Below are 27,013 nucleotides of genomic sequence, written 5' to 3'. Positions count from 1 at the left end.
TGTGTTACTGTGTGTGTGTGTGTTACTGTGTGTTACTGTGTGTGTGTGTGTGTGTGTGTGTGTTACTGTGTGTGTGTGTGTGTTACTGTGTGTGTGTGTGTGTGTGTGTGTTACTGTGTGTGTGTGTGTGTGTTACTGTGTGTGTGTGTGTGTGTTACTGTGTGTTACTGTGTGTTACTGTGTGTGTGTGTGTGTGTTACTGTGTGTGTGTGTGTGTGTTACTGTGTGTGTGTGTGTGTGTTACTGTGTGTGTGTGTGTTACTGTGTGTTACTGTGTGTGTGTGTTACTGTGTGTGTGTGTGTTACTGTGTGTGTGTGTGTTACTGTGTGTGTGTGTGTGTGTGTTACTGTGTGTGTGTGTGTTACTGTGTGTGTGTGTGTTACTGTGTGTGTGTTACTGTGTGTGTGTGTGTTACTGTGTGTGTGTGTTACTGTGTGTGTGTTACTGTGTGTGTGTTACTGTGTGTGTGTGTGTGTTACTGTGTGTGTGTTACTGTGTGTGTGTGTGTTACTGTGTGTGTGTGTGTTACTGTGTGTGTGTGTGTGTTACTGTGTGTGTGTGTGTGTGTTATTGTGTGTGTGTGTGTGTTACTGTGTGTGTGTTACTGTGTGTGTGTGTTACTGTGTGTGTGTGTGTAGTTTGTACCTGTCTCTCCCTCTCAGGGTCTCACCTGGGCAGACGACCTGTCGTCAGGTGACCTCACGCAGCTTGGCTTCATCACTCATATCGAGCTCTCCACCTTCCTGCTCGCTCTGGGCATCCAAACCAAACGCACCCGCCTGCCTCGTCGCAGGAGCCGAGGTGCGCTTCATTTTTACATCACAGTTTAAACGACTGAGTTTAACTCAATGAGATGTCAGAGAGACAGAGGAGGCAGCTGATTGGATCAGATGTTTGTTTTAAAAATATGTGTGTGTTTGATATTTATTAACACCTGACAGGAAACTGATCTTTATATCAGCTCTTAAATAAAACATTAACATTATGTTAATATTCACCTGTTAATAATAACAACCTCAGTGGGACTGTACATGTATTCGTGGGGGGGGAGGGGTAAAGCCAGGATCTGTCTGTCTGTCTGTCTGTCTGTCTTACTGCCTGTCTGTCTGTCTGCCTGTCTGTCTGTCTGTCTGTCTGTCTGTCTTACTGCCTGTCTGTCTCTCTGCCTGTCTGTCTGTCTGTCTGTCTGTCTGTCTGTCTTACTGCCTGTCTGTCTCTCTGCCTGTCTGTCTGTCTGTCTGTCTGTCTGTCTGTCTTACTGCCTGTCTGTCTCTCTGCCTGTCTGTCTCTCAGACAGCGGTGTGTTTGGCGTTCCTCTCGTCACGCTGCTGGAAAACGATAAGAAGAAGTTTCCTGGAGTCAAAGTTCCTGTCGTCTTCCAGAAGGTGAAGAATCTGCATCGATCACATGATTCAAACATAAAAACACATTTAGTGGTCGAGACTACAAACTCAGTAACACGTCCACCTGTGTGTGTGTGTGTGTGTGTGTGTGTGTGTGTGTGTGTGTGTGTGTGTGTAGTTGTTGTGTATATTAGAGCAGAGCGGCCTGCAGACTGAAGGGATTCTCAGAGTATCAGGATCAGCTGCTAGACTGAAGGTAACACACACACACATCATATCATTCAGTCATCTGAGGGCGACCACACCACGCTCCCCTCCTCCCACTCACACATGAAAAAGTGAAATTTACTGTGCGTATAGAGACCACAGATTTATATGAACTGAAGTACAGGATTAACACAAATACTACAGCAAATATAAGGCAACCAAAACACCTGACACCATAGATGGACATGAGCCTACAGACGCCATAGTAGCCTCACACTGATGCAAAGCACATCCCAACGCAACACGTCCTGCTAAATGTCGTCATCTCCATTATTAACGGCCTGTATGAGGACTACATGCAAAACATGTCTATATACACATATATACCAAATAATGAGTATATGTGACGGTAACCGACGTGACGGTGTGGTAACCATTATGACGGTGTGGTAACCATTATGACGGAGTGGTAACCATTATGACGGGGTGGTAACCGATGTACGGACAAACTGTCTCTCTATGTGATCTGTTGGTTTTAGCTTTCATCTGACATTAGAAACATTAGTCTTTAAACACAAATACTTTATAAGACACTTATGTGTATATATATATATATATATATATATATATATATATATATATATATATATGTATGTATATGTACACACTATTTATTTTAAAAGGTATTTCTTGACTGTCTGTCTATCTGCAGCACCTGCGCAGAGAGTTAGACAGGTGTTCAGGGAGTCCTGGAGGGTTTGACTGGTCTGCAGTGAGACAGGTGGACGCTGCAGGTCTGCTGAAGCTCTTCATCAGAGAACTGCCGACACCTCTGCTGACACACACACACCTGTCCACCTACCACGCCGTGCTGGGTACACACACACACACACACACACACACAGTAACACAGTAACACACACACACACACACACACACACACACTGTCGTCTGTACCATGAGTGGAGTTTGTTTTGAATGACATTTGAATGAAGGCGTGTGTGTGTACCTGTCTCACCTGTCTGCTGTATGTCTGCTGCGTGTTTGTACCTGTCTCACCTGTCTGCTGTGTGTCTGCAGGTGTGTGTACCTGTCTCACCTGTCTGCTGTGTGTCTGCAGGTGTGTGTACCTGTCTCACCTGTCTGCTGTATGTCTGCTGCATGTTTGTACCTGTCTCACCTGTCTGCTGTGTGTCTGCAGGTGTGTGTACCTGTCTCACCTGTCTGCTGTGTGTCTGCAGGTGTGTGTACCTGTCTCACCTGTCTGCTGTGTGTCTGCTGTGTGTGTACCTGTCTCACCTGTCTGCTGTGTGTCTGCAGGTGTGTGTACCTGTCTCACCTGTCTGCTGTGTGTCTGCTGTGTGTGTACCTGTCTCACCTGTCTGCTGTGTGTCTGCAGGTGTGTGTACCTGTCTCACCTGTCTGCTGTATGTCTGCAGGTGTGTGTACCTGTCTCACCTGTCTGCTGTATGTCTGCTGCGTCTTTGTACCTGTCTCACCTGTCTGCTGTGTGTCTGCTGTGTGTGTACCTGTCTCACCTGTCTGCTGTGTGTCTACAGGTGTGTCATCGCTGGTCCACCAGGTTCAGGCTCTGCAGCTGTTGTCCTTGTTGCTTCCTGAGTCCCACAGAGACACACTGAGAGTAAATCACAGCTCACAGAACCAGCATCACTGCTGCAGTGATGCTGGTGACTTTAAATCTTCACTTGTTCTTTCAACCTTAAATCTGTTTCTGTTTCCATGGTTACAGCTCTACCTGGACCTGTTTAGATGGTTACAGCTCTGTTTCCATGGTTACAGACACCTGGTACTGTTTCCTTGGTTACAGACAAACCTGAACCTGTTTCCATGGTTACAGGCTCTGCTGGTCTTCCTGCGTAAGGTGGTCTCTCATCAGGACCAGAACAGGATGACTCTCTGGAACGTCTCCATGGTCTTGGCGCCCAACCTGTTTGCCTGCCGTCACTGTGGAAACAAGCACACCGTCGCCATGCAGCAGGCGGAGATGGAGGAGGCGGTGAGAGGGGCTCATCTAGTCCAACTGATGATCACACACCAGGACCTGCTGTGGACCGTGAGTCAGACCACACCTGCCCCTTCACAGCCTCACTTAGCATCTCTGTGACATCACTTCCTGTTTCCTGTGGTAGGTTCCCACCTTCCTGCTGTCTCAAGTGAGACAGATGAACCAGATGTCCAATCAAAGAGAGCGGGGCCTCACTAAGACCACAAGACGACTACTGAGGAGGAAGAACGACAAAAACGACAGGAACCAGGTGAGACAGACAGGAACCAGGTGAGACAGACAGGAACCAGGTGAGACAGACAGGAACCAGGTGAGACAGGAACCAGATGAGACAGACAGGAACCAGGTGAGACAGGAACCAGGTGAGACAGACAGGAACTCGGTGAGACAGACAGGAACCAGGTGAGACAGACAGGAACCAGGTGAGACAGGAACCAGGTGAGACAGACAGGAACCAGGTGAGACAGGAACCAGGTGAGACAGACAGGAACCAGGTGAGACAGACAGGAACCAGGTGAGACAGACAGGAACCCGGTGAGACAGACAGGAACCAGGTGAGACAGACAGGAACCAGGTGAGACAGGAACCAGGTGAGACAGACAGGAACCAGGTGAGACAGACAGGAACCAGGTGAGACAGGAACCAGGTGAGACAGACAGGAACCAGGTGGGACAGACAGGAACCCGGTGAGACAGACAGGAACAAGGTGAGACAGACAGGAACCCGGTGAGACAGACAGGAACCAGGTGAGACAGACAGGAACCAGGTGAGACAGGAACAAGGTGAGACAGACAGGAACCAGATGAGACAGGAACCAGGTGAGACAGACAGGAACCAGATGAGACAGACAGGAACCAGATGAGACAGGAACCAGGTGAGACAGACAGGAACCAGGTGAGACAGACAGGAACCAGATGAGACAGGAACCAGGTGAGACAGACAGGAACCAGGTGAGACAGACAGGAACAAGGTGAGACAGACAGGAACCAGGTGAGACAGGAACCAGGTGAGACAGACAGGAACCAGATGAGACAGACAGGAACCAGGTGAGACAGACAGGAACCAGATGAGACAGGAACCAGGTGAGACAGGAACAAGGTGAGACAGACAGGAACCAGGTGAGACAGACAGGAACCAGATGAGACAGGAACCAGGTGAGACAGACAGGAACCAGGTGAGACAGACAGGAACAAGGTGAGACAGACAGGAACCAGGTGAGACAGGAACCAGGTGAGACAGACAGGAACCAGATGAGACAGACAGGAACCAGGTGAGACAGTCAGGAACCAGATGAGACAGGAACCAGGTGAGACAGGAACAAGGTGAGACAGACAGGAACAAGGTGAGACAGACAGGAACCAGGTGAGACAGACAGGAACCAGGTGAGACAGACAGGAACAAGGTGAGACAGACAGGAACCAGGTGAGACAGGAACAAGGTGAGACAGACAGGAACAAGGTGAGACAGACAGGAACCAGGTGAGACAGGAACCAGGTGAGACAGGAACAAGGTGAGACAGACAGGGACAAGGTGAGACAGACAGGAACCAGGTGAGACAGACAGGAACCAGGTGAGACAGACAGGAACAAGGTGAGACAGACAGGAACCAGGTGAGACAGGAACCAGGTGAGACAGACAGGAACAAGGTGAGACAGACAGGAACCAGGTGAGACAGGAACCAGGTGAGACAGACAGGAACCAGGTGAGACAGACAGGAACCAGATGAGACAGACAGGAACCAGGTGAGACAGACAGGAACCAGATGAGACAGGAACCAGGTGAGACAGACAGGAACAAGGTGAGACAGACAGGAACCAGGTGAGACAGACAGGAACAAGGTGAGACAGACAGGAACAAGGTGAGACAGACAGGAACCAGGTGAGACAGGAACAAGGTGAGACAGGAACCAGGTGAGACAGGAACAAGGTGAGACAGACAGGAACAAGGTGAGACAGACAGGAGAACTCACTCTCATCTCTAGAACCCCTTTCATCATGACAAGCCCCGCCTCCCACCTGTCCAAAGTGATGGACAGGTGGGAGGCGGGGCTTGTCATGATGAAACAGGACAGGACATCAGTGTGTGTGTGTGTGTGTGTGTGTGTGTGTGTGTGTGTGTGTGTGTGTGTGTGTGTGTGTTTGTAGGTCACTGAGCTGTGTGAGGGTGTGATCCGGGTTCACGCCCCCCTGCACACCAAGGTTTCCATGGCGATACAACTTGACGGACAGACGAGAGCCAAAGACATCACTGCACGCTTCGAGTGTGAGAACAGGTACACACACACACACACACACACACACACACACACACACAGTAACACACAGTAAACATTGATTGTCTCCCTCTCTCTCCCTCTGTGTGTGTGTTACTGTGTGTGTGTGTATGTGTGTTACTGTGTGTGTGTGTGTGTTACTGTGTGTGTGTGTGTGTATGTGTGTTACTGTGTGTGTGTGTGTGTGTGTGTGTGTGTGTGTGTGTGTGTTACTGTGTGTGTGTGTATATGTGTGTGTGTGTGTGTGTTACTGTGTGTGTGTGTGTGTGTGTTACTGTGTGTGTGTGTGTTACTGTGTGTGTGTGTGTGTGTGTGTGTGTTATTGTGTGTGTGTGTGTGTTATTGTGTGTGTGTGTGTGTGTGTGTGTGTGTGTTATTTGTGTGTGTGTATGTGTGTGTTACTGTGTGTGTGTGTGTGTGTTACTGTGTGTGTGTGTGTGTGTTACTGTGTGTGTGTGTGTTACTGTGTGTGTGTGTGTGTGTGTGTGTTACTGTGTGTGTGTGTGTGTGTGTTACTGTGTGTGTGTGTGTGTGTGTGTGTATGTGTGTGTGTATGTGTTACTGTGTGTGTGTGTGTTACTGTGTATGTGTGTGTGTGTGTGTGTGTGTGTGTGTTACTGTGTGTGTGTTACTGTGTGTGTGTGTGTGTGTTACTGTGTGTGTGTGTGTATGTGTGTATGTGTGTGTGTATGTGTTACTGTGTGTGTGTGTGTTACTGTGTATGTGTGTGTGTGTGTGTGTGTGTGTGTGTGTGTGTTACTGTGTATGTGTGTGTGTGTGTGTGTGTGTGTGTGTGTGTTACTGTGTGTGTGTGTGTGTGTGTGTGTGTGTGTGTGTGTGTGTGTGTGTGTGTCTACCTGCAGTCCTGTTCAGCATCTGTATGAAGTCGGCGGAAACATCTGTGAGTCATTAACACACGTGTTCTTTTCCACATGTAGTTTTAGCATCATGTGACACTCAGACGTGTGTCTCCGTGTTTCAGGTGAACGTCGTCTCCATGCCGACTGTCTTCTATTGGACGTTTACCGTGTTAACCCTCGCTGTGATTGGCTGATCAAACCCTGACACACAGGAACAGTTTTCTTTGTATGAAATGTTTATTTTGAATCCTCTCAGGTCAAACTTTGGTTTCTATTGATAAACTGATCGATAAATGATTATTGATTAAATGTTGTGCTCATATTAAAGACGTAAAGACCTGCTGATGGTGTTTGTTTCACATTCATGTCAGTATAAGCTGCTCAAATATCAGCTGTCAATGTGATGCAGCTGTGGATCACGTGACCAGCTGTGGATCATGTGACCAGCTGTGAATCACGTGACCAGCTGTGGATCATGTGACCAGCAGCACACACCAATTTAAATACATTTTTTGTTCTATTCAAATCTTTATTAATGTTTTTTGGTTGCTTCTACTTCTGCTTGTTGGGACTCAGTTAGGAGCAGGTTTGCTTATTAGCAATAATTAATAATTATTGAAGATAATTATTAATTATTGAAAATCAATACAATTATTAATGGAAATGAATAATGATGAGGGCAGGGACTGATGAAGGCTGTTAATCCAAGAACATTACAGGAGGAACTCTGAACGTCAGCAAGCTGTTATCACAGTATGAATACACACAATCACACTTTATTAACATTACTGTGATCAATTACTAATCAATAAAGCTTCAATTAATAAACGTCTATCATGCAACTACAGTAAAACAAGCAACAACAGCAGTTATAAACAGAAGAATGTGTGTGTGTTGCCTCCGATCACTACAATGGCATTGGACAAATCTGAGCATCTCTGTTGCCTAGCAACACGTCTGACTACAGAGTAGTGTGTGTGCGTGTGTGTGTCTATTAGGGGTGAGCCCGAATACAAATACGATATTCTGCAAAGCACAAATAGTGTTTTTTTATGAATATTTATTTCACAGAAATATTTTTAAAATTATTTGTTTTCAGAAATTAAAAAAAAGTCAAAAACATGTCAGATACCAGCTCGCAGGTCGATTACATCACTGTCTCAGTGTCTCTCCTCTGCTCCGCTGTGACGTCTGTCAGCAGGTCTCAGTGAGGGGAGTCACATCCACCTGCTGCATGACGCACAAAGTGAAAAGTGCAAAGCAAGAATCGACTTTGAAGTTCTTCTCTACATGTTCCAGGCTGTGCTGTCTGTGTGTTACAGGTGTATTAACAGGTAGAGGTCTGTCTGTGTGTTACGGTGTATTAACAGGTAGAGGTCTGTCTGTGTGTTACGGTGTATTAACAGGTAGAGGTCTGTCTGTGTGTTACAGGTGTATTAACAGGTAGAGGTCTGTCTGTGTGTTACGGTGTATTAACAGGTAGAGGTCTGTCTGTGTGTTACGGTGTATTAACAGGTAGAGGTCTGTCTGTGTGTTACGGTGTATTAACAGGTAGAGGTCTGTCTGTGTGTTACGGTGTATTAACAGGTAGAGGTCTGTCTGTGTGTTACGGTGTATTAACAGGTAGAGGTCTGTCTGTGTGTTACAGGTGTATTAACAGGTAGAGGTCTGTCTGTGTGTTACGGTGTATTAACAGGTAGAGGTCTGTCTGTGTGTTACGGTGTATTAACAGGTAGAGGTCTGTCTGTGTGTTACGGTGTATTAACAGGTAGAGGTCTGTCTGTGTGTTACAGGTGTATTAACAGGTAGAGGTCTGTCTGTGTGTTACGGTGTATTAACAGGTAGAGGTCTGTCTGTGTGTTACGGTGTATTAACAGGTAGAGGTCTGTCTGTGTGTTACAGGTGTATTAACAGGTAGAGGTCTGTCTGTGTGTTACAGGTGTATTAACAGGTAGAGGTCTGTCTGTGTGTTACGGGTGTATTAACAGGTAGAGGTCTGTCTGCAGGGAGGTGATGAGTAAAGTTTTATCTCAGTAGTCAGCGCAGTCGTCTCTGATCTGATCTGGGACTCTAGTTGGAGACCCGGTGTGGGGAATTCCTCCTTCATAAGGTAGTTTATTCATGAACACTTATTATTATAACGCTTTAATTTTCTAATAAAAACAAAAACAGGGTTTTTAAGCCTCTTTCCACTTTTATTCAAATACAAACAAAAATAATTTTGCTGCCTCAACAAATACGGATACAAATACAAATACTGGACTCTGCACGTCCCTGATGAGTAAGTGGGTCAGTAGAGACGAGAGTGAAAAACACCAAAGAACAGAAGATCTCAGCTGAGGGGAAGTTGCTTTTATTTCCACACAGATGTTGTGTGGAAACGTCTTTATTCGCCAGCTGTGGTCTGATTTCAATAAATAAAATACAACCGATGGTCTACACACGATGTCCAGCTGACACGAAGCCGATCGGTTCAGTGTGATAAACGCAACCAGAATAAGAAGCAACCAACAATAATACTTTCAGCAGCAACAACCGACCTCACCGTCCATTAACTGCACAACAAACAGCAATAAAGCTGAAAATAACACTTTAATAACTCGTCTCTGCCCAGACTTCAGCCTCTTGTGTCACTTCAGGAGGCGAGCAGGGTGTGTTTCAGTCCGTCTTTCAGGCCCGGATCAGTTCCTCAGCTCAGATGCTGACGGGGGCCGTCCTCTCGACTCAGTTAAAGATGAGCGGGGACAGAGGTTATGCTCCATCCTCTCCTGCAGGAAAGGTGGGAATCTTCTTTGGATCCGGTAGCGTGCTCGTCCAGCGAGGTCGGGATTGTTCAGTTACTTCTTTTGTCGGCTGTGTGAACAGCTGGAAGCTCTGTTCAAAGATGGCCTCCGGTGTTTATACTCTCAGTGACGTCACAGCCGCGAGGAGGAAATCCGCTGCCTTTCCAGCGGGTCTCGTCCAATGAGAGCCAAGAGTTTGACTCTGATGGAAAAATTTTCAGCCATTTTGGATTTATTGGTGAAGACGTTTTTTGCTTGTCCTGGCGCATATTTCATCTAATCCTCAGCAGACTTGGTACAGACCATATTTACTGGTGATACTGGTATCACTGCTGTTTGTCTGGAACTGGTTACTAAACTTCTGAAGGCCTGATGCCGTCAACAGACCGAAACTCTTCAATACTGAACTGGACTTCAAACAAATTTGGAAATGTTGTTTATACAGCTGCACTGCACAAGTGTGTAACATTTGATACAGTTCTACCCACAGGGGGCGCTACTGTAACATTATTACATCATATTTCTGCAAGTCTGTTGTCTTTAATCAAATGAAACTTGGTACACAAGTTCTTGTGGTTGTTAATAAAACATTCACTGCTGAAGACTCTATAATGTCATATTCACTGCTGAAGTCTCTATAATGTCATATTCACTGCTGAAGTCTGTAACATCTGATACAGTTTCACCTGTCGGCGGGATTACGGGATTTTAAATCTTTTAAATTTAAAAAAATTGCTGCAGAATTCTGCATTTTCAGCAATGCTTTGCAATTTATTTCAGCCGTCTGCATTAGCACACATTTTCCACAGGAAATGCACTTTCTAGTTCATTCTAGTTCAGGACTCACAGTCCTGTGAATAAACATGTCCTCCCGGGGCTTCTGTAGTTCAGTGAAAGTTATAAAGTATCATTAAAAACAGATGAAAGGTTTAAAACGCAGCAGCTCTGCTCATTAAACTGAACAGAGCAACAGTTTTATTTACAACACAAACCAACAGCTTCAAAATCGACCGTTTTCTGTACAGTTTGGTTCAGACTGAAAAACATCCTGAACATTTACAGACAAAATTACAAATCATACATGAAGGCGGAGGAGAAGCGTCCATGTTTAACGTGTTGATCACATGATCGCTGAGGTCATCAGTTCATGTTAGAGTCAGTTCATGTTCACTGATTCAGCAAAGAAACACCAGACTTTACAAAAACAATCAATATAGATACAGAAAAATACTTTTATTAATAAACTGAGACTGATCAGAGTCAGCTGACGTCCAGATGTGAGGGTGCGGCAGATGTCCAGACGTTGGGGGGGCGGCCGACGTCGTCCAGGTGTTGGGGGCTGCCGACGTCGTCCAGGTGTTGGGGGCTGCCGACGTCGTCCAGGTGTTGGGGGGTGGCCGACGTCGTCCGGGCGTTGGGGGGCTGCCGACGTCGTCCAGGTGTTAGGAGCAGCTGACGTCCTCCAGGTGTTAGGAGCAGCTGATGTTGTCCAGATGTTGCTCCTCAGCAGCCATGGCAGCGGCCTGCAGTGTTTCTGTGTCGCTCTGTAAAGGGTTCAGCTGCTTCCTCTCACTGTGCATGTTGTTCTCATGACGCTTCAGATCAGACGCCTGAAAGTACAGAGTGACACTGAACTCTCCCCGGGTACAAATACACACGGTCACAATAAGAGTACTACAATCAGCAGCAACAGTGTCAGTAGTATTAGCATCATGATATGAGGTGAGTGTCTCACCTGGACCCACACAAACTGACCTCTCACCCAAGTGGGGGTCTGATAACATGACGCTGGCCAAAATCCAACACTGTGTCAGAACTCTTGGAAAACCAGCTGGCTGACAACATGAACGACTGAAACACATTTAAATGACCTTGAAGTCATCTGAACTGGACAGAAAGGTTCAGCTTATGGCCAGACCCGTCACAAACCTGAACAACATTCACTATTTAAACCCTTATTATTGTAACCAAACCTAAAATTTGGGTGAATTAAATGTCTAATCATATGTAAATCATATGATGGTATTTGTCATAACATTGCTTTAGTAATGAATTGTGATAGCTGTGTTATAGGTAGGGTTAGGTAGAGGTAGAGGTAGAGGTAGAGGTAGAGGTACAGGTACAGGTAGAGGTACAAGTAGAGGTACAGGTAGAGGTAGAGGTAGAGGTACAGGTAGAGGTAGAGGTAGAGGTACAGGTAGAGGTACAGGTAGAGGTAGAGGTACAGGTACAGGTAGAGGTACAAGTAGAGGTACAGGTAGAGGTAGAGGTAGAGGTAGAGGTAGAGGTACAGGTAGAGGTACAGGTAGAGGTACAGGTAGAGGTAGAGGTACAGGTAGAGGTACAGGTAGAGGTACAGGTAGAAGTAGAGGTAGAGGTACAGGTAGAGGTACAGGTAGAGGTACAGGTACAGGTAGAGGTACAGGTACAGTTAGAGGTACAGGTACAGGTATAGGTACAGGTAGAGGTACAGGTAGAGGTACAGGTAGAGGTAGAGGTAGAGGTACAGGTAGAGGTAGAGGTACAGGTAGAGGTACAAGTAGAGGTACAGGTAGAGGTAGAGGTAGAGGTACAGGTAGAGGTACAGGTAGAGGTACAGGTAGAGGTACAGGTACAGGTAGAGGTACAGGTAGAGGTACAGGTATAGGTAGAGGAACAGGTACAGGTAGAGGTACAGGTAGAGGTATAGGTAGAGGTACAGGTAGAGGTACAGGTACAGGTAGAGGTATAGGTAGAGGTACAGGTAGAGGTATAGGTAGAGGTACAGGTAGAGGTACAGGTAGAGGTGGAGGTACAGATAGAGGTACAGGTAGAGGTACAGGTACAGGTAGAGGTACAGGTAGAGGTAGAGGTAGAGGTACAGGTAGAGGTACAGGTAGAGGTACAGGTAGAGGTAGAGGTACAGGTAGAGGTACAGGTAGAGGTACAGGTAGAGGTACAGGTACAAGTAGAGGTAGAGGTACAGGTAGAGGTACAGGTAGAGGTACAGGTACAGGTAGAGGTACAGGTACAGGTAGAGGTACAGGTACAGGTATAGGTAGAGGTACAGGTACAGGTAGAGGTACAGGTAGAGGTACAGGTAGAGGTACAGGTAGAGGTACAGGTAGAGGTACAAGTAGAGGTACAGGTAGAGGTAGAGGTACAGGTAGAGGTACAGGTAGAGGTACAGGTAGAGGTAGAGGTACAGGTAGAGGTACAGGTAGAGGTAGAGGTACAGGTAGAGGTACAGGTAGAGGTACAGGTAGAGGTACAGGTACAAGTAGAGGTAGAGGTACAGGTAGAGGTACAGGTAGAGGTACAGGTACAGGTATAGGTAGAGGTACAGGTACAGGTAGAGGTACAGGTAGAGGTACAGGTACAGGTAGAGGTACAGGTAGAGGTACAGGTAGAGGTACAGGTAGAGGTAGAGGTACAGGTAGAGGTACAGGTAGAGGTACAGGTACAGGTAGAGGTACAGGTAGAGGTACAGGTAGAGGTAGAGGTACAGGTAGAGGTAGAGGTATAGGTAGAGGTACAGGTAGAGGTACAGGTAGAGGTACAGGTAGAGGTACAGGTAGAGGTGGAGGTACAGATAGAGGTACAGGTAGAGGTACAGGTAGAGGTACAGGTACAGGTAGAGGTGGAGGTACAGGTAGAGGTACAGGTAGAGGTACAGGTAGAGGTACAAGTAGAGGTAGAGATACAGGTACAGGTAGAGGTACAGGTAGAGGTGGAGGTACAGGTAGAGGTACAGGTACAGGTACAGGTACAGGTAGAGGTACAGATACAGGTAGAGGTACAGGTAGAGGTACAGGTAGAGGTACAGGTAGAGGTAGAGGTACAGGTAGAGGTACAGGTAGAGGTACAGGTAGAGGTACAGGTAGAGGTACAGGTACAGGTAGAGGTACAGGTAGAGGTACAGGTACAGGTAGAGGTATAGGTAGAGGTACAGGTAGAGGTACAGGTACAGGTATAGGTAGAGGTACAGGTAGAGGTATAGGTAGAGGTACAGGTAGAGGTACAGGTAGAGGTGGAGGTACAGATAGAGGTACAGGTAGAGGTACAGGTACAGGTAGAGGTACAGGTAGAGGTACAGGCAGAGGTGGAGGTACAGGTAGAGGTACAGGTAGAGGTACAGGTACAGGTAGAGGTGGAGGTACAGGTAGAGGTACAGGTAGAGGTACAGGTAGAGGTACAGGTAGAGGTAGAGATACAGGTACAGGTAGAGGTACAGGTAGAGGTACAGGTACAGGTAGAGGTACAGGTAGAGGTACAGATACAGGTAGAGGTACAGGTAGAGGTACAGGTAGAGGTACAGGTAGAGGTACAGGTAGAGGTACAGGTAGAGATACAGGTACAGGTAGAGGTACAGGTAGAGATACAGGTACAGGTAGAGGTACAGGTAGAGGTACAGGTACAGGTAGAGGTACAGGTACAGGTAGAGGTACAGGTAGAGATACAGGTACAGGTAGAGGTACAGGTAGAGGTACAGGTAGAGGTACAGGTAGAGGTACAGGTAGAGGTACAGGTAGAGATACAGGTACAGGTAGAGGTACAGGTAGAGATACAGGTACAGGTAGAGGTACAGGTAGAGGTACAGGTACAGGTAGAGGTACAGGTACAGGTAGAGGTACAGGTAGAGATACAGGTACAGGTAGAGGTACAGGTAGAGGTACAGGTAGAGGTAGAGGTACAGGTAGAGGTACAGGTAGAGGTAGAGGTACAGGTAGAGGTACAGGTAGAGGTAGAGGTAGAGGTACAGGTAGAGGTAGAGGTACAGGTAGAGGACGGGCGTCGGGTTGTTTCAACTGCTGTCGAACTGTTTAAATATTAGTCAAATTATATTTTGATAGTTTAATTAGACAAGGAGTCATATTGGTTGTTTTTATATTATGAAGAGTTTTATGGAATTTATATTTGAAGCCATGTGGTCTGAATGTTTACAGTTATCTAGTTGTTGTTTTGACTTCACTATAATATATTGTTTGTACATCAGGTTTGTCTAAATATTAGAAACAATCAGTTCTTTCTCATTTAAAGGCTCATTAGTCTCTGTTTTATTCTCTATCAGGTTTAATTAAGAAGTTTTGTTATATTAATAAATGTCGTCGTCGTTTCCTCCTGAGGCAGATAAACCCCGAATACCCCGAGTACTCGTAGTATTACTATCAGTACGATTTGCAGTAGCAGCAGTAGTATTAGTATTCACAGTAGTAGTATTCACAGTAGTAGTATTCACAGTAGTAGTATTCATAGTAGTAGTATTCATAGTATTTGTAGTATCAGTAGTAGTATTAGTAGTATCAGTAGTAGTATTAGTAGTATATGTAGTATCAGTAGTAGTAGCATTCGTAGTATTAGTAGTATCAGCAGTAGTAGTATTCATAATAGTATAGGTACTATTTGCAGTAGCAGCAGTAGTACTCATAGTATTAGTATGAGTAGTATTGGTAGTATCAGTAGTAGTATTAATAGCAGCAGTAGTAGTATTCACAGCAATAGTATACATAGTATTTGTAGAATCAGTAGTAGTATTAGTAGTATCAGCAGTAGTAGTATTCATGGTATTAGTAGTAGTAGTATTTGTAGTATCAGCAGTAGTAGTATTTGTAGTATCAGTAGTAGTAGTATTTGTAGTATCAGCAGTAGTAGTATTTGTAGTATCAGTAGTAGTATTTGTAGTATCAGCAGTAGTATTTGTAGTATCAGCAGTAGTAGTATTTGTAGTATCAGCAGTAGTAGTATTTGTAGTATCAGTAGTAGTATTAGTAGTATTTGTAGTATCAGCAGTAGTATTTGTAGTATCAGCAGTAGTAGTATTTGTAGTATCAGCAGTAGTAGTATTAGTAGTATTAGCAGTAGTAGTATTTGTAGTATTTGTAGTATCAGCAGTAGTAGTATTTGTAGTATTTGTAGTATCAGTAGTAGTAGTATTTGTAGTATTAGTAGTATTTGTAGTATCAGGACCTTGGCGAAGGCCTTCGTGCAGGACGGACAGACGAACGGTTTCTCTCCTCTGTGTCTCCTCTCGTGATCCTTCAGGTGGGACTTGTGCTTAAACGCCTGCAGACAGGTGAGAGACAGACAGGTGAGAGACAGGTGAGAGACAGACAGGTGAGAGAGACAGACAGGTGAGAGACAGACAGGTGAGAGACAGGTGAGAGACAGACAGGTGAGAGAGACAGACAGGTGAGAGACAGACGGGCGAGAGACAGACGGGCAAGAGACAGACGGGCGAGAGACAGACAGGTGAGAGACAGACAGGTGAGAGACAGGCGGGTGAGAGACAGACAGGTGAGAGACAGACGGGCGAGAGACAGACAGGTGAGATACAGGCGGGTGAGAGACAGATGAGAAACAGATGGGTGAGAGAGACAGGTGAGCATACAGACAGGTTAGCAGACAGACAGGTTAGCAGACAGACAGGTTAGCGGACAGACAGGTGAGCAGACAGACAGGTTAGCAGACAGACAGGTTAGCAGACAGACAGGTTAGCAGACAGACAGGTTAGCGGACAGACAGGTGAGCAGACAGACAGGCTGGCAGACAGACAGGTTAGCAGACAGACAGGTTAGCAGACAGACAGGTTAGCATACAGACCGGTTAGCAGACAGACAGGTTAGCAGACAGACAGGTTAGCATACAGACAGGTGAGCAGACAGACAGGTTAGCAGACAGACAGGTTAGCAGACAGACAGACAGACCTTTTCACACATCTGACAGGCGAACGGCCGCTCGTTGCTGTGAACTCGTTCGTGTTTTTTCAGGTCTGGAGCTCGAATGAACGATTTCCCACAAACGTCACACCTGTACGGCTTGAAGCCCGTGTGAATCTTCAGGTGTTCTGTAACACACAGGTGAGGGCGGAGTCAAACACTTTACGTCAGTGAAAGCACATTTATCTACAGAGAGAGCAGTAATCTACAGGAGTATCTGATGACATCAGCACTCAGGTGAACACAGCTGAGTTCAGGTGCAGTGGGATTTCTCTACCTTTCAGGTGAGCGTGGGTGGTGAAAGCTTTAGTGCAGATCTCACAGGCGAAGGGACGCTCTGCTGAATGAAGCTTCTCATGTTTCCTAAAGACAGACACAGATCAGGTGTGAAGGTCAGGTTTGTAGTTCAGGTGTGTAGTTCAGGTGTGTAGTTCAGGTATGAAGGTCAGGTTTGTAGTTCAGGTGTGTAGTTCAGGTGTGTAGGTCAGGTGTGTAGTTCAGGTGTGTAGGTCAGGTGTGTAGTTCAGGTGTGTAGTTCAGGTGTGTAGTTCAGGTGTGTAGTTCAGGTGTGTAGTTCAGGTGTGTAGTTCAGGTATGAAGGTCAGGTTTGTAGTTCAGGTGTGTAGGTCAGGTATGAAGGTCAGGTATGAAGGTCAGGTGTGTAGTTCAGGTGTGAAGATCAGGTGTGTAGTTCAGGTATGAAGGTCAGGTATGAAGGTCAGGTGTGTAGTTCAGGTGTGAAGATCAGGTGTGTAGTTCAGGTGTGTAGTTCAGGTGTGTAGGTCAGGTATGAAGGTCAGGTGTGAAGGTCAGGTGTGAAGATCAGGTGTGTAGTTCAGGTATGAAGGTCAGGTGTGAAGATCAGGTGTGTAGTTCAGGTATGAAGGTCAGGTATGAAGGTCAGGTGTGAAGGTCAGGTGTGAAGATCAGGTGTGTAGTTCAGGTGTGTAGTTCAGGTGTGTAGTTCAGGTGTGTAGGTCAGGTATGAAGGTCAGGTGTGAAGGTCAGGTGTGAAGGTCAGGTGTGTAGTTCAGGTGTGTAGGTCAGGTGTGAAGGTCAGGTGTGAAGGTCAGGTGTGAAGGTCAGGTGTGTAGGTCAGGTGTGTAGTTCAGGTGTGTAGGTCAGGTGTGAAGGTCAGGTGTGTAGTTCAGGTGTGTAGGTCAGGTGTGAAGTTCAGGTGTGTAGTTCAGGTATGAAGGTCAGGTATGAAGGTCAGGTGTGTAGGTCAGGTGTGAAGGTCAGGTGTGAAGGTCAGGTATGAAGGTCAGGTGTGTAGTTCAGGTGTGTAGTTCAGGTGTGTAGTTCAGGTGTGTAGGTCAGGTATGAAGGTCAGGTGTGAAGGTCAGGTGTGAAGGTCAGGTGTGTAGTTCAGGTGTGTAGGTCAGGTGTGAAGGTCAGGTGTGAAGGTCAGGTATGAAGGTCAGGTGTGTAGGTCAGGTGTGAAGGTCAGGTGTGAAGGTCAGGTGTGAAGGTCAGGTGTGTTGACCAGGTGTATCAGATTACCTGAGTCTGGTCTCATCCAGGAAGGTCTTCCCACACACCTGGCAGGCGAGCTGCTCTCGGTGTCCATACAGCAGGTACTCAAACTTCATGTCGGTCGTCGCTGTCGACCAGCCGGGCGGCTGCTCGTCCTTCACCTCCCCCATACTGTCTGCAAATGTCAGCGTCTGGGTGCCATGGTGCTCCGCCCCCAGCTCTTTAGGCTCCGCCTCCATCTCTGTCACCACATCCTGGTCGTAGCACGTCACCTGGCGGACAAACAGGTGTAGTCACATCTGGTGCTTACCTTCTCTTGTACGTCTTGCTTTGTGAGGACCAGTTTTAGTACTTGGACACTAATGAAGTGGGAGCATTTTATTAACGAGTAAAGAAATAGATGTAGTCTAACGATAAAGAGTTTAAAGATAAACATGTAGTAGAAGTAGAATGTAAATATTAAGATGATTAACGTAAAGACAGAAACATGAAGCTAGATAATAAAGATAAACATGGATAGTGTTTGTACCTTATGTATGTCCTCATTGGTCAGTTCTTTCAGGATGGCTTCCTGGACACGCAGCGCCGCACTGGGAGACTTATCTAACTCCTGATTGGCCGAGGCCTCAACAAGGTCATCAGTGGTGGGCGTGTCATCATGCTCACCGAGCACCTGCAAACACACAGTTGTAATATTGATAATAATAACAACGATGTAGAATAAACTAACTGGTCAGTAACGAACAGCGTACCTCAGCGTCAGCAGCCAGCTGAGCTTCAGGCGGCAGCGCCATCTTCACGATGTCATAGGGGAACTTCTCTTTATCCTCTGATGACACGTCTCGTTTCTGAGGGAACATGAACGCACCATCACACAGGAGAAGGAGCTTCACCTGTCTGACTAACAGGTAAACAACAGGCTGAAGTCACACAGTGATGTAAAACATCAGTGTGTTCAGACTGAACCTGAGGAGAACGCCACAAACTTTACCTGTGTGTGTGTTACCTGTGTGTGTGTTACCTGTGTGTGTGTTACCTGTGTTTGGATTATTTACCTGTGTGTGTGTTACCTGTGTTTGGATTATTTACCTGTGTGTGTGTTACCTGTGTGTGTGTTACCTGTGTGTGTGTGTTACCTGTGTGTGTGTGTTACCTGTGTGTGTGTGTTACCTGTGTGTGTGTTACCTGTGTGTGTGTTACCTGTGTTTGGATTATTTACCTGTGTGTGTGTTACCTGTGTGTGTGTGTTACCTGTGTGTGTGTGTTACCTGTGTTTGGATTATTTACCTGTGTGTGTGTTACCTGTGTGTGTGTTACCTGTGTTTGGATTATTTACCTGTGTGTGTGTTACCTGTGTTTGGATTAGTTACCTGTGTGTGTGTGTTACCTGTGTGTGTGTTACCTGTGTGTGTGTTACCTGTGTGTGTGTTACCTGTGTTTGGATTATTTACCTGTGTGTTAGTTACCTGTGTGTGTGTGTGTTACCTGTGTGTGTGTGTGTGTTACCTGTGTGTTAGTTACCTGTGTGTGTGTGTGTGTGTTACCTGTGTGTGTGTGTTACCTGTGTGTGTGTTACCTGTGTGTTAGTTACCTGTGTGTGTTACCTGTGTGTGTGTGTGTTACCTGTGTGTGTGTGTGTTACCTGTGTGTTAGTTACCTGAGAGCAGAGTTTATCCAGGAAGCGGATCCCCAGGATCTGTCCTGATGACATCATCAGGTTGACGTCTCTCTTCTTGACCGAGATCTTGGCGGTGTACATGTAGTTCAACACCTCCTCAAAGATGTCTGACCGGATGAAGTCGATCTCGATCACAGAAGAGTTGTCCACCTGCATAAACAGTATCAAGTATCCAGAGAGTACATGTTCAAGTATCCAGAAAGTATATTTTTAAGTATTTAGAGAGTACATGTTAAAGTACTCAGTTTTGGACAGTACCTCATGCTTTTTGAAGAGTTTTTTGAAGTAGTTGGAGCAGGCCGCCAGCACACAGCGGTGAGCGCGGAACTTGACATCTTCGACCACCACAGCGATGTCACAGTGTTCGCCCTCCAGTCGCTGCTCGTTCAGCAGCTTCAGGAAGATGCTCTTATGTTCGTCGTCCACGTACTTCACTGTCTCCGCCATCTGAACACAGAGAAGACTCAGGTCAAGGTAAAATAGATCATGTTTCAGGGCCTCCTGAGGCTCTGTAGGAAGATCATCTAACAGATGAGAACACAATAAGAGGTGATATTTCTCAGGCCAGGCGATAGCGCTTCCTCCTGCTGAGATGGCAGTGCTCAGTTTAGTCTTCTCTCCTGCTGCTGCTAAAATAATTACTCAATTAAACTACTCATGGATTAACAGAAAATAATGAACAATCAATGTTTAATGATCAAAACCTCCACTCATTATGTTCTGGCAGTTTGTGAACTTAGTCTCTGTTTCCATAAACTTTCCCTTTAAAGGATCATTCTGGTGATTTTATATATTTTTCTTCTTCAGCCTACATCATTAATTTCTCAACAACTTCAGTACAAAGTCAGAGGTTGATGATCTGCAGCACAACAAACTGGTGAAGCTGTAAACAGAACAGCATTCCTGCACATGCTCAGTGGCGTCTGTCTTACACAGAACTGCTCTCTGGAGACTGAAAACATGATGCTGTTATTAGTCTTTGGAGCCGTTTCTACACAAACAAACATGACCAAACTCTTCATGATGAAGGAACATGTGACCCAGAGCAGCGGTGAGACTCACTGACATGTTTTTAATCAGATATATCAGCTTTGATACACACACAGTACTGGTTAGTAGATGTGAGATCTGCACCATGAAGTGAGGTCAGTACGTCACTTTGGGCTTAACTCAGGGTTTCAGGTATAACAAAGCTGGCTCACTTGTAACCAGGATAAATCACCATGGTAACCAAATGAATCACCAAGGTAACCTATGCTGAACAGCTGACCTGCTCTGGAGCAAGTTAGCTGTCCTACCACTGACCAATCAGATCACTGGAAATAGAGTCATCACTCCTACAGGATCCTGACGGTTACACAAGTCCTGTGTTACAATAAAGTGACGAGTTAAACAGAGAAATATATATATATAATATATATATATATATATATATATTATATATATATATATATGATGTTTCCAGGCTTCCACTCTGGGTTTCCTCTGACAAACAGAGAGATAGTTATAAAACTAAACACATGAACATGATTAGCTGCATCTTAATTGTGCATTAACTGCATTAATTAATCCCCAAAGTGATTGCTGACAGGGTCAATACTCAACACTCTGATTCATCACTGCAGCTCAGAATAACATGAGACAGCTGGAAATAAAAACCAAACCCTCTGTTGTCTTTTATCAGGAAAATAATCCCTGCTGTTAATGAGCTCCCATCAGTATAAATACAACATGTTCATCAGACATCAGCTGTTCGCTTGTTCTATCACTTCATCGTCCAACTACAAAGCAGAAATACTCTCTCTGTACTACACTCACACCTACTTCAAGCTTATTTTTAATATTTATATATGGAAATGATTTCTAGTGTTTCAACATCTTTTACTCTTCACATTGTTGAATTTGATTTTCTGCTTTTGCTTATAAAGAGCTGCAGGTTATTAGTATCACTGTGAGGGAATCGAGAACCGGTTCCAGTTAAAAACCGGTTCCAAATTGTCCGGTCCATTGGAATCGTACGTCTCTGAACTCATCAGTTCCACATATCGATGCCCAGACGTGATGTTGACGTAACGAAAAAGGTGGAACTCACCTGTGAGGGCAGTGCAGCCTCCGGTCTACAGCGCATATGCCAGAGTTATCTTTGTTTATTTTGAAACTCATCTTTTACAAAAGCAGCAGTTGTAAACACTTTTTGATTTAATGAGTAAATAATTACCTTTGCAAGACGAACGTGAAGTATATTGTGAACTTTCTACGCCATCGCTCAGAGACTAACGTTAGCAGAGCAGAGCAGCGATCAGCAGTGACAAATGAGACCGGCTGAATAACGCACAATGCTGCATTAAACAACCTAAACCGACTCTGAGGTGAGAAAAAGAAAAGAAAACAGAAAATTAGAAGAAAATAACTCGGTGCTCAGTCTGTTTCACCTCAGAAACCCTGCGGCCGCTCAGCGTGTTGGACAGCGATGTTTTTCCCCGGAGCTGACGGAGCAGCAGAGAGGCTGCTCACTGCTGGAGACATGATGTTAATAACACAGCGGAGCAGAGAGGCTGCTCACTGCTGGAGACATGATGTTAATAACACAGCGGAGCAGAGAGGCTGCTCACTGCTGGAGACATGATGTTAATAACACAGAGGAGCAGAGAGGCTGCTCACTGCTAGAGACATGACGTTAATAACACAGCAGAGCAGAGAGGCTGCTCACTGCTGGAGACATGATGTTAATAACACAGCAGAGCAGAGAGGCTGCTCACTGCTGGAGACATGATGTTAATAACACAGAGGAGCAGAGAGGCTGCTCACTGCTGGAGACATGATGTTAATAACACAGAGGAGCAGAGAGGCTGCTCATTGCTGGAGACATGATGTTAATAACACAGCGGAGCAGAGAGGCTGCTCACTGCTGGAGACATGATGTTAATAACACAGCAGAGCAGAGAGGCTGCTCACTGCTGGAGACATGATGTTAATAACACAGAGGAGCAGAGAGGCTGCTCACTGCTGGAGACATGATGTTAATAACACAGAGGAGCAGAGAGGCTGCTCATTGCTGGAGACATGATGTTAATAACACAGAGGAGCAGAGAGGCTGCTCACTGCTGGAGACATGATGTTAATAACACAGCAGAGCAGAGAGGCTGCTCACTGCTGGAGACATGATGTTAATAACACAGCAGAGCAGAGAGGCTGCTCACTGCTGGAGACATGATGTTAATAACACAGAGGAGCAGAGAGGCTGCTCATTGCTGGAGACATGACGTTAATAACACAGCAGAGCAGAGAGGCTGCTCCCTGCTGGAGACATGACGTTAATAACACAGTGGAGCAGAGAGGCTGCTCACTGCTGGAGACATGATGTTAATAACACAGCGGAGCACTCCTCCTTCTCCTCCTCCTCCTCCTCAGTTTGTTATTCTCATACAGGCAGGAGACTGTAAGATGCTTTCACATTAATTCATTCATTAATTAACACAATTAACTTTTGTTTGTGGACCATTTATCTTATCTACCAGTTATGTTTCATATAATCATCAGCATGCAAGGCATGAAACGCTGTGTAGGCCTCCTTTTTTCCACACAGAAAATTGATCAGCAATCGATAAGGGAACTGATAAAGAATTGGACCAATAAGCCGATAATGGCTTTGGTATCAATAAAATCTTAATAATTCCCCTCTCTAATCACCGTTTCATCATATCTTATTCAGTACTTTTCCCCTCAACTTTACTGAAAACAGTAACATATAAAGGAGGTAATAAAGTGCCAGAGAATTCAATCAAAATAAAAAAGTCACTGAGAATATTAGACAAATATTGTTTTAACAATAAAATGAAAGAGGACTCATTTAAACTTTTACATAGAGTATATCCTGCAAAGCTTAAAACTGAATATTTATTATTCTTCTGAATTCTGTAGTCTAAACAATCAAGCTATTTTCACTTATGTTTTCATGTATGTAAACTTTCTATCTGGTCGCAGTGTGAAATACTCTAAACAAAATAACTCTGTGGACAAGAATGTGAGATTTTTAATCCAGCTGTTTATAATTTAATTCCACAAACATTAAATGAAATGTACCAATAAAAAAACAAACTTCATCTTATTTCTAATCGATATGGAGCTCTATTACAACTCTCTGGCCAAGCTGTGAAATTAGTGACTAATGTTACTTGATTATTAATCTGAACTGGAGCCCGACTGATACTGGGTTAGTGGGGCCGATGTTGACACTGATATTAGGGACTAAAAGAATTCTGACATTGATATATTGATGAATATGTGTGTGTATATACATATACATATATGTATATGTATATGTATGTCAGAGGAGGGTGCTGTTCCTCAGCCTTGTTATTGATCCTACAGTCTCTGAACTCTTATAGCGGGATGAACATCATTGTTCATAAAGATCTTCCTCACGTGGTGTTGTGATGATGATGATGCAGAGCGCTGTCTAACACGTCAGCTGGGTTGAGATCAGGTGACTGTGAAGGTTGTAACATGTGATTCATCCTGGAAGAGACCACTCCCATCAGGATACAGCTGATCACTCACAACTACTTTGTATTGATTAACAGTGACCCTTCCCCAAACCATGCCAGCATAACAGAGTCCCCAGACCCCCTCACTGCAGGGGTCCAGCATTCAGACCTGGACCAGACCCCCTCACTGCAGGGGTCCAGCATTCAGACCTGGACCAGACCCCCTCACTGCAGGGGTCCAGCATCCAGACCTGGACCAGGTTTTCTTTTCATTTGTCACCCGTCTATATATATTTATACACACGCACAATTTTTGCAATGATCCGTCAAATATCAAATACAAGACATGATGTTTAAATCACTGCAGTGAAACAATAAACTTCACTGGAAATTTAACAACTAAAAATACAAAAACACAAACAGAAAAATAACATTAATATGTTTTTTAACTTCTGAGACCAGTGATCTGTACGCCTGTCTTTAGTTTTTCCTCCTGTGTGTTGTTTTGTTCTTACTGAATATAAATATTCAGTTTCATTCATGGTTCTGATGATTGTTTGACATGAAGCTGATAATGATGCTGGTTTTCATCCTCCAGTATCAGGACCACTGACAGGAAAACCACTGACAGGAAAACCACTGACAGGAAAACCACTGACAGGAAAACCACTGACAGGAAAACCACTGACATCCCAGGAAACCCAGAATGTTACGACAAGAAGTCGCACTTTCATGAGAAATAAGTCTTAATTTAAAAAAATGCAACAGCCTGTTTAGGAGGGAAAGATAAGAGACGTCAGAGTTCACGTGAGGAATGTGGAGCATCTTAACCCCCCAACACACACACACACACACACACACACACACACACACACACACACACACACAGTTCATGTACCTCTTGTACCGCGGACACGCGCGCCAGGGCGTGTGCACGCACCGTGATGCTCTCACCGGGAGGACAGACGGCAGACCGACTGTCAGCACCGGACACAACGGGACCGGGTTCATCTGTGAACCTCCACAGTCCGGGGTGAACCTGAGCCCGGACCCTTAACCGACACCGAGTTCCGGTCCTCTTCAGACCGCAGCGGCTCCGGGTCCCGGGCTAACGTTACCGACTGGATTAGATCCTCAGACCGGGATCAGACCGGAACCTGCAGCAGGGAGAATAACGGTTTACCGGAGCCTTCAGACGGTCACCTGTAAGGCTAACGTTAGCCTGTAGCTAACATGATAATTAAACACCGTAGATAAACGGCACCCCTGCTGCCTTGTGTGTTTTCCGTGTTTACCGGCAGCTGTAACGTGACTGTAACTGTCGGTATGTACCGGAGGCAGGTGCTTTAACGTCAGATGAAACTATGTTTGTGTTAAATGGCGGACAGTCCGCCTGCTGAAACAAAATGGCGTTTCTCTGCTCTCTGTCGGCCGCCAGCGCTCGCCAGTGACCCCGCGGACCGGCAGCGGCACCGGGCGGCCGGTGAGCGGGCCGCGGGGCCGCGTGCCGGCTGCTACGCTCCGCCGTCCCCGGGACCGACACGCAGGCACGCGAGCAGCGGCGACACGAACGAGAGAAGGCTCGAGCGGCCATGAACGGCTCGAGAGCGCGCAGCCATCCCGCGGAGACGGCGGCGGCGGTGCGGGGAGAAAGGGCGCGGGGCCGGAGAGCGGAGAGCGGACTTACCGTCACTACGGCCCAGTGTCAGGGTGCTCCTCGAGGGGGGTCAGCGCACCGGCGGCCGGTAAACTCTGTCCGGTTGTTGTTGTTGTTGTTGCTGAGGACGAGCACAGGGCACGCGGACACTGCAGGGCACGCAGGCGCGGGCCAAACGGATCACTGCCTCTCGCGCATGCGTCCTCCGCCTGTGCTCGGGCCTCACAGAGAGAGGGCACGAGCTGGTCACATGGTCCAACAGTACGTGACGTACGCAGATCTGCGGCGCGTGCCCTGATGCTGTACACAGGACCTAGCCGTGTGACGTCATCATGATGTCACTCACTCTGAGATTTAAGTGTAATCATTATAGTAATTATTATATTAATAGAAGTATAACCGTCCGCGTCAATGATGCCTGCACCAGAGAAGAATCAACGAGTCAATCACTCGACAGGAAATGACTCAGCAACTGTTCTGATAATTGATTATTATGAATTATTTGTTGTTAGTTTTAATTTCACTTTGGGATCAATAAAGTATCCGTTTATCTTCTCAGCTGCTGCTCTTTTTTCATGTGACAGTAAAATGAAGAACAGGACGTTTCAATATTTACTTTCAGATAACTGATCTTGTAGATAAAATAAACTGATCAGATTCATTGATAGTGAGCATAATCATTAGTTGCACTTAGTGATGGCTTGTGTGTCTCACTGCTCATATTCTGATCAATAATACAGGTCTGTCTCACTGCTGATGTTCTGATCAATAAATTTTATAGGGAGAGTCGTGATGTTCAGTGTTTGTTTAGCAGATTGTGTTTAGACAACATGTGCTGACATCATCAGACTGTATACAGTCAGTTCAGTGGTTCTGCCACCAGGCGGCGCTACTGGCCAATTATTAGTCACCGTTAGTTACCGTTAGGGTTAGTTAGAGTTATTAAGAGTTATTAAGGGTTATTAAGGGTTATTAAGGGTTAGTTAGAGTTATTAAGAGTTATTAAGAGTTATTAAGGGTTATTAAGGGTTATTAAGGGTTAGTTAGAGTTATTAAGAGTTATTAAGGGTTATTGAGGGTTATTGAGGGTTATTGAGGGTTATTAAGGGTTAGTTAGAGTTATTAAGGGCTATTAAGGGTTAGTTAGGGCTATTAAGGGTTATTAAGGGTTAGTTAGGATTATTAAGGGTTAGTTGGGGTTATTAAGGGTTATTAAGGGTTAGTTGGGGTTATTAAGGGTTATTAAGGGTTAGTTGGGGTTATTAAGGGTTATTAAGGGTTAGTTGGGGTTATTAAGGGTTAGTTAGAGTTATTAAGAGTTATTAAGGGTTATTAAGGGTTATTGAGGGTTATTGAGGGTTATTAAGGGTTATTGAGGGTTATTAAGGGTTAGTTAGAGTTATTAAGGGCTATTAAGGGTTAGTTAGGGCTATTAAGGGTTATTAAGGGTTAGTTAGAGTTATTAAGGGCTATTAAGGGTTAGTTAGGGCTATTAAGGGTTATTAAGGGTTAGTTAGGATTATTAAGG

At 45.4% G+C, this 27,013-nt stretch overlaps 2 protein-coding genes across 5 annotated transcripts in view; one reads left to right on the top strand and one right to left on the bottom strand.

Moving 5' to 3' along the window:
* The window catches only part of arhgap28 (Rho GTPase activating protein 28), a 16,819-nt gene extending 9,691 nt beyond the window's left edge, over positions 1-7,128 (top strand). Inside the window, exons 5-14 of one of the 2 annotated variants that reach the window (XM_044339600.1) lie at positions 640-802; positions 1,295-1,386; positions 1,523-1,600; positions 2,264-2,426; positions 3,111-3,193; positions 3,410-3,625; positions 3,702-3,827; positions 5,722-5,849; positions 6,713-6,750; positions 6,832-7,128. In XM_044339600.1, coding sequence (XP_044195535.1) covers positions 640-802; positions 1,295-1,386; positions 1,523-1,600; positions 2,264-2,426; positions 3,111-3,193; positions 3,410-3,625; positions 3,702-3,827; positions 5,722-5,849; positions 6,713-6,750; positions 6,832-6,914 — 1,170 coding nt within the window. In that variant the 3' untranslated portion in view covers positions 6,915-7,128. The remainder of the gene's footprint in view (positions 1-639; positions 803-1,294; positions 1,387-1,522; positions 1,601-2,263; positions 2,427-3,110; positions 3,194-3,409; positions 3,626-3,701; positions 3,828-5,721; positions 5,850-6,712; positions 6,751-6,831) is intronic. The other variant, XM_044339599.1, reaches the window with a different exon arrangement.
* Positions 7,129-10,415: 3,287 nt separating this feature from the next.
* zbtb14 (zinc finger and BTB domain containing 14) lies at positions 10,416-26,452 on the bottom strand. 3 transcript variants are annotated; one of them, XM_044339598.1, is made up of 11 exons: positions 25,516-26,452; positions 24,727-24,985; positions 19,600-19,788; positions 19,321-19,491; positions 18,416-18,511; positions 18,193-18,336; positions 17,691-17,935; positions 16,465-16,550; positions 16,176-16,315; positions 15,439-15,534; positions 10,416-11,102 (listed from the first exon to the last, which is right to left on the bottom strand). In XM_044339598.1, the coding sequence occupies exons 3-11, from the start codon at positions 19,786-19,788 to the stop codon at positions 10,962-10,964; spliced, it is 1,308 nt and encodes a 435-aa protein (XP_044195533.1). In that variant the 5' UTR covers positions 24,727-24,985; positions 25,516-26,452; the 3' UTR covers positions 10,416-10,961. The 3 variants fall into 3 exon arrangements, with proteins under 3 accessions (XP_044195533.1, XP_044195531.1, XP_044195532.1); XM_044339596.1 differs by lacking the exon at positions 24,727-24,985 and having other exon boundaries at positions 25,516-26,451; XM_044339597.1 differs by lacking the exon at positions 25,516-26,452 and having other exon boundaries at positions 24,727-25,509.
* Between the last annotated feature and the right edge of the window lie 561 nt (positions 26,453-27,013).

The sequence above is a fragment of the Thunnus albacares genome, chromosome 21, assembly GCF_914725855.1.
Source record: "Thunnus albacares chromosome 21, fThuAlb1.1, whole genome shotgun sequence".
NCBI classification, from domain to species: Eukaryota; Metazoa; Chordata; class Actinopteri; order Scombriformes; family Scombridae; genus Thunnus; species Thunnus albacares.
The sequence above is the reverse complement of the archived record's forward strand: the minus strand, read 5'-3'. Positions and strand labels throughout refer to the sequence as shown.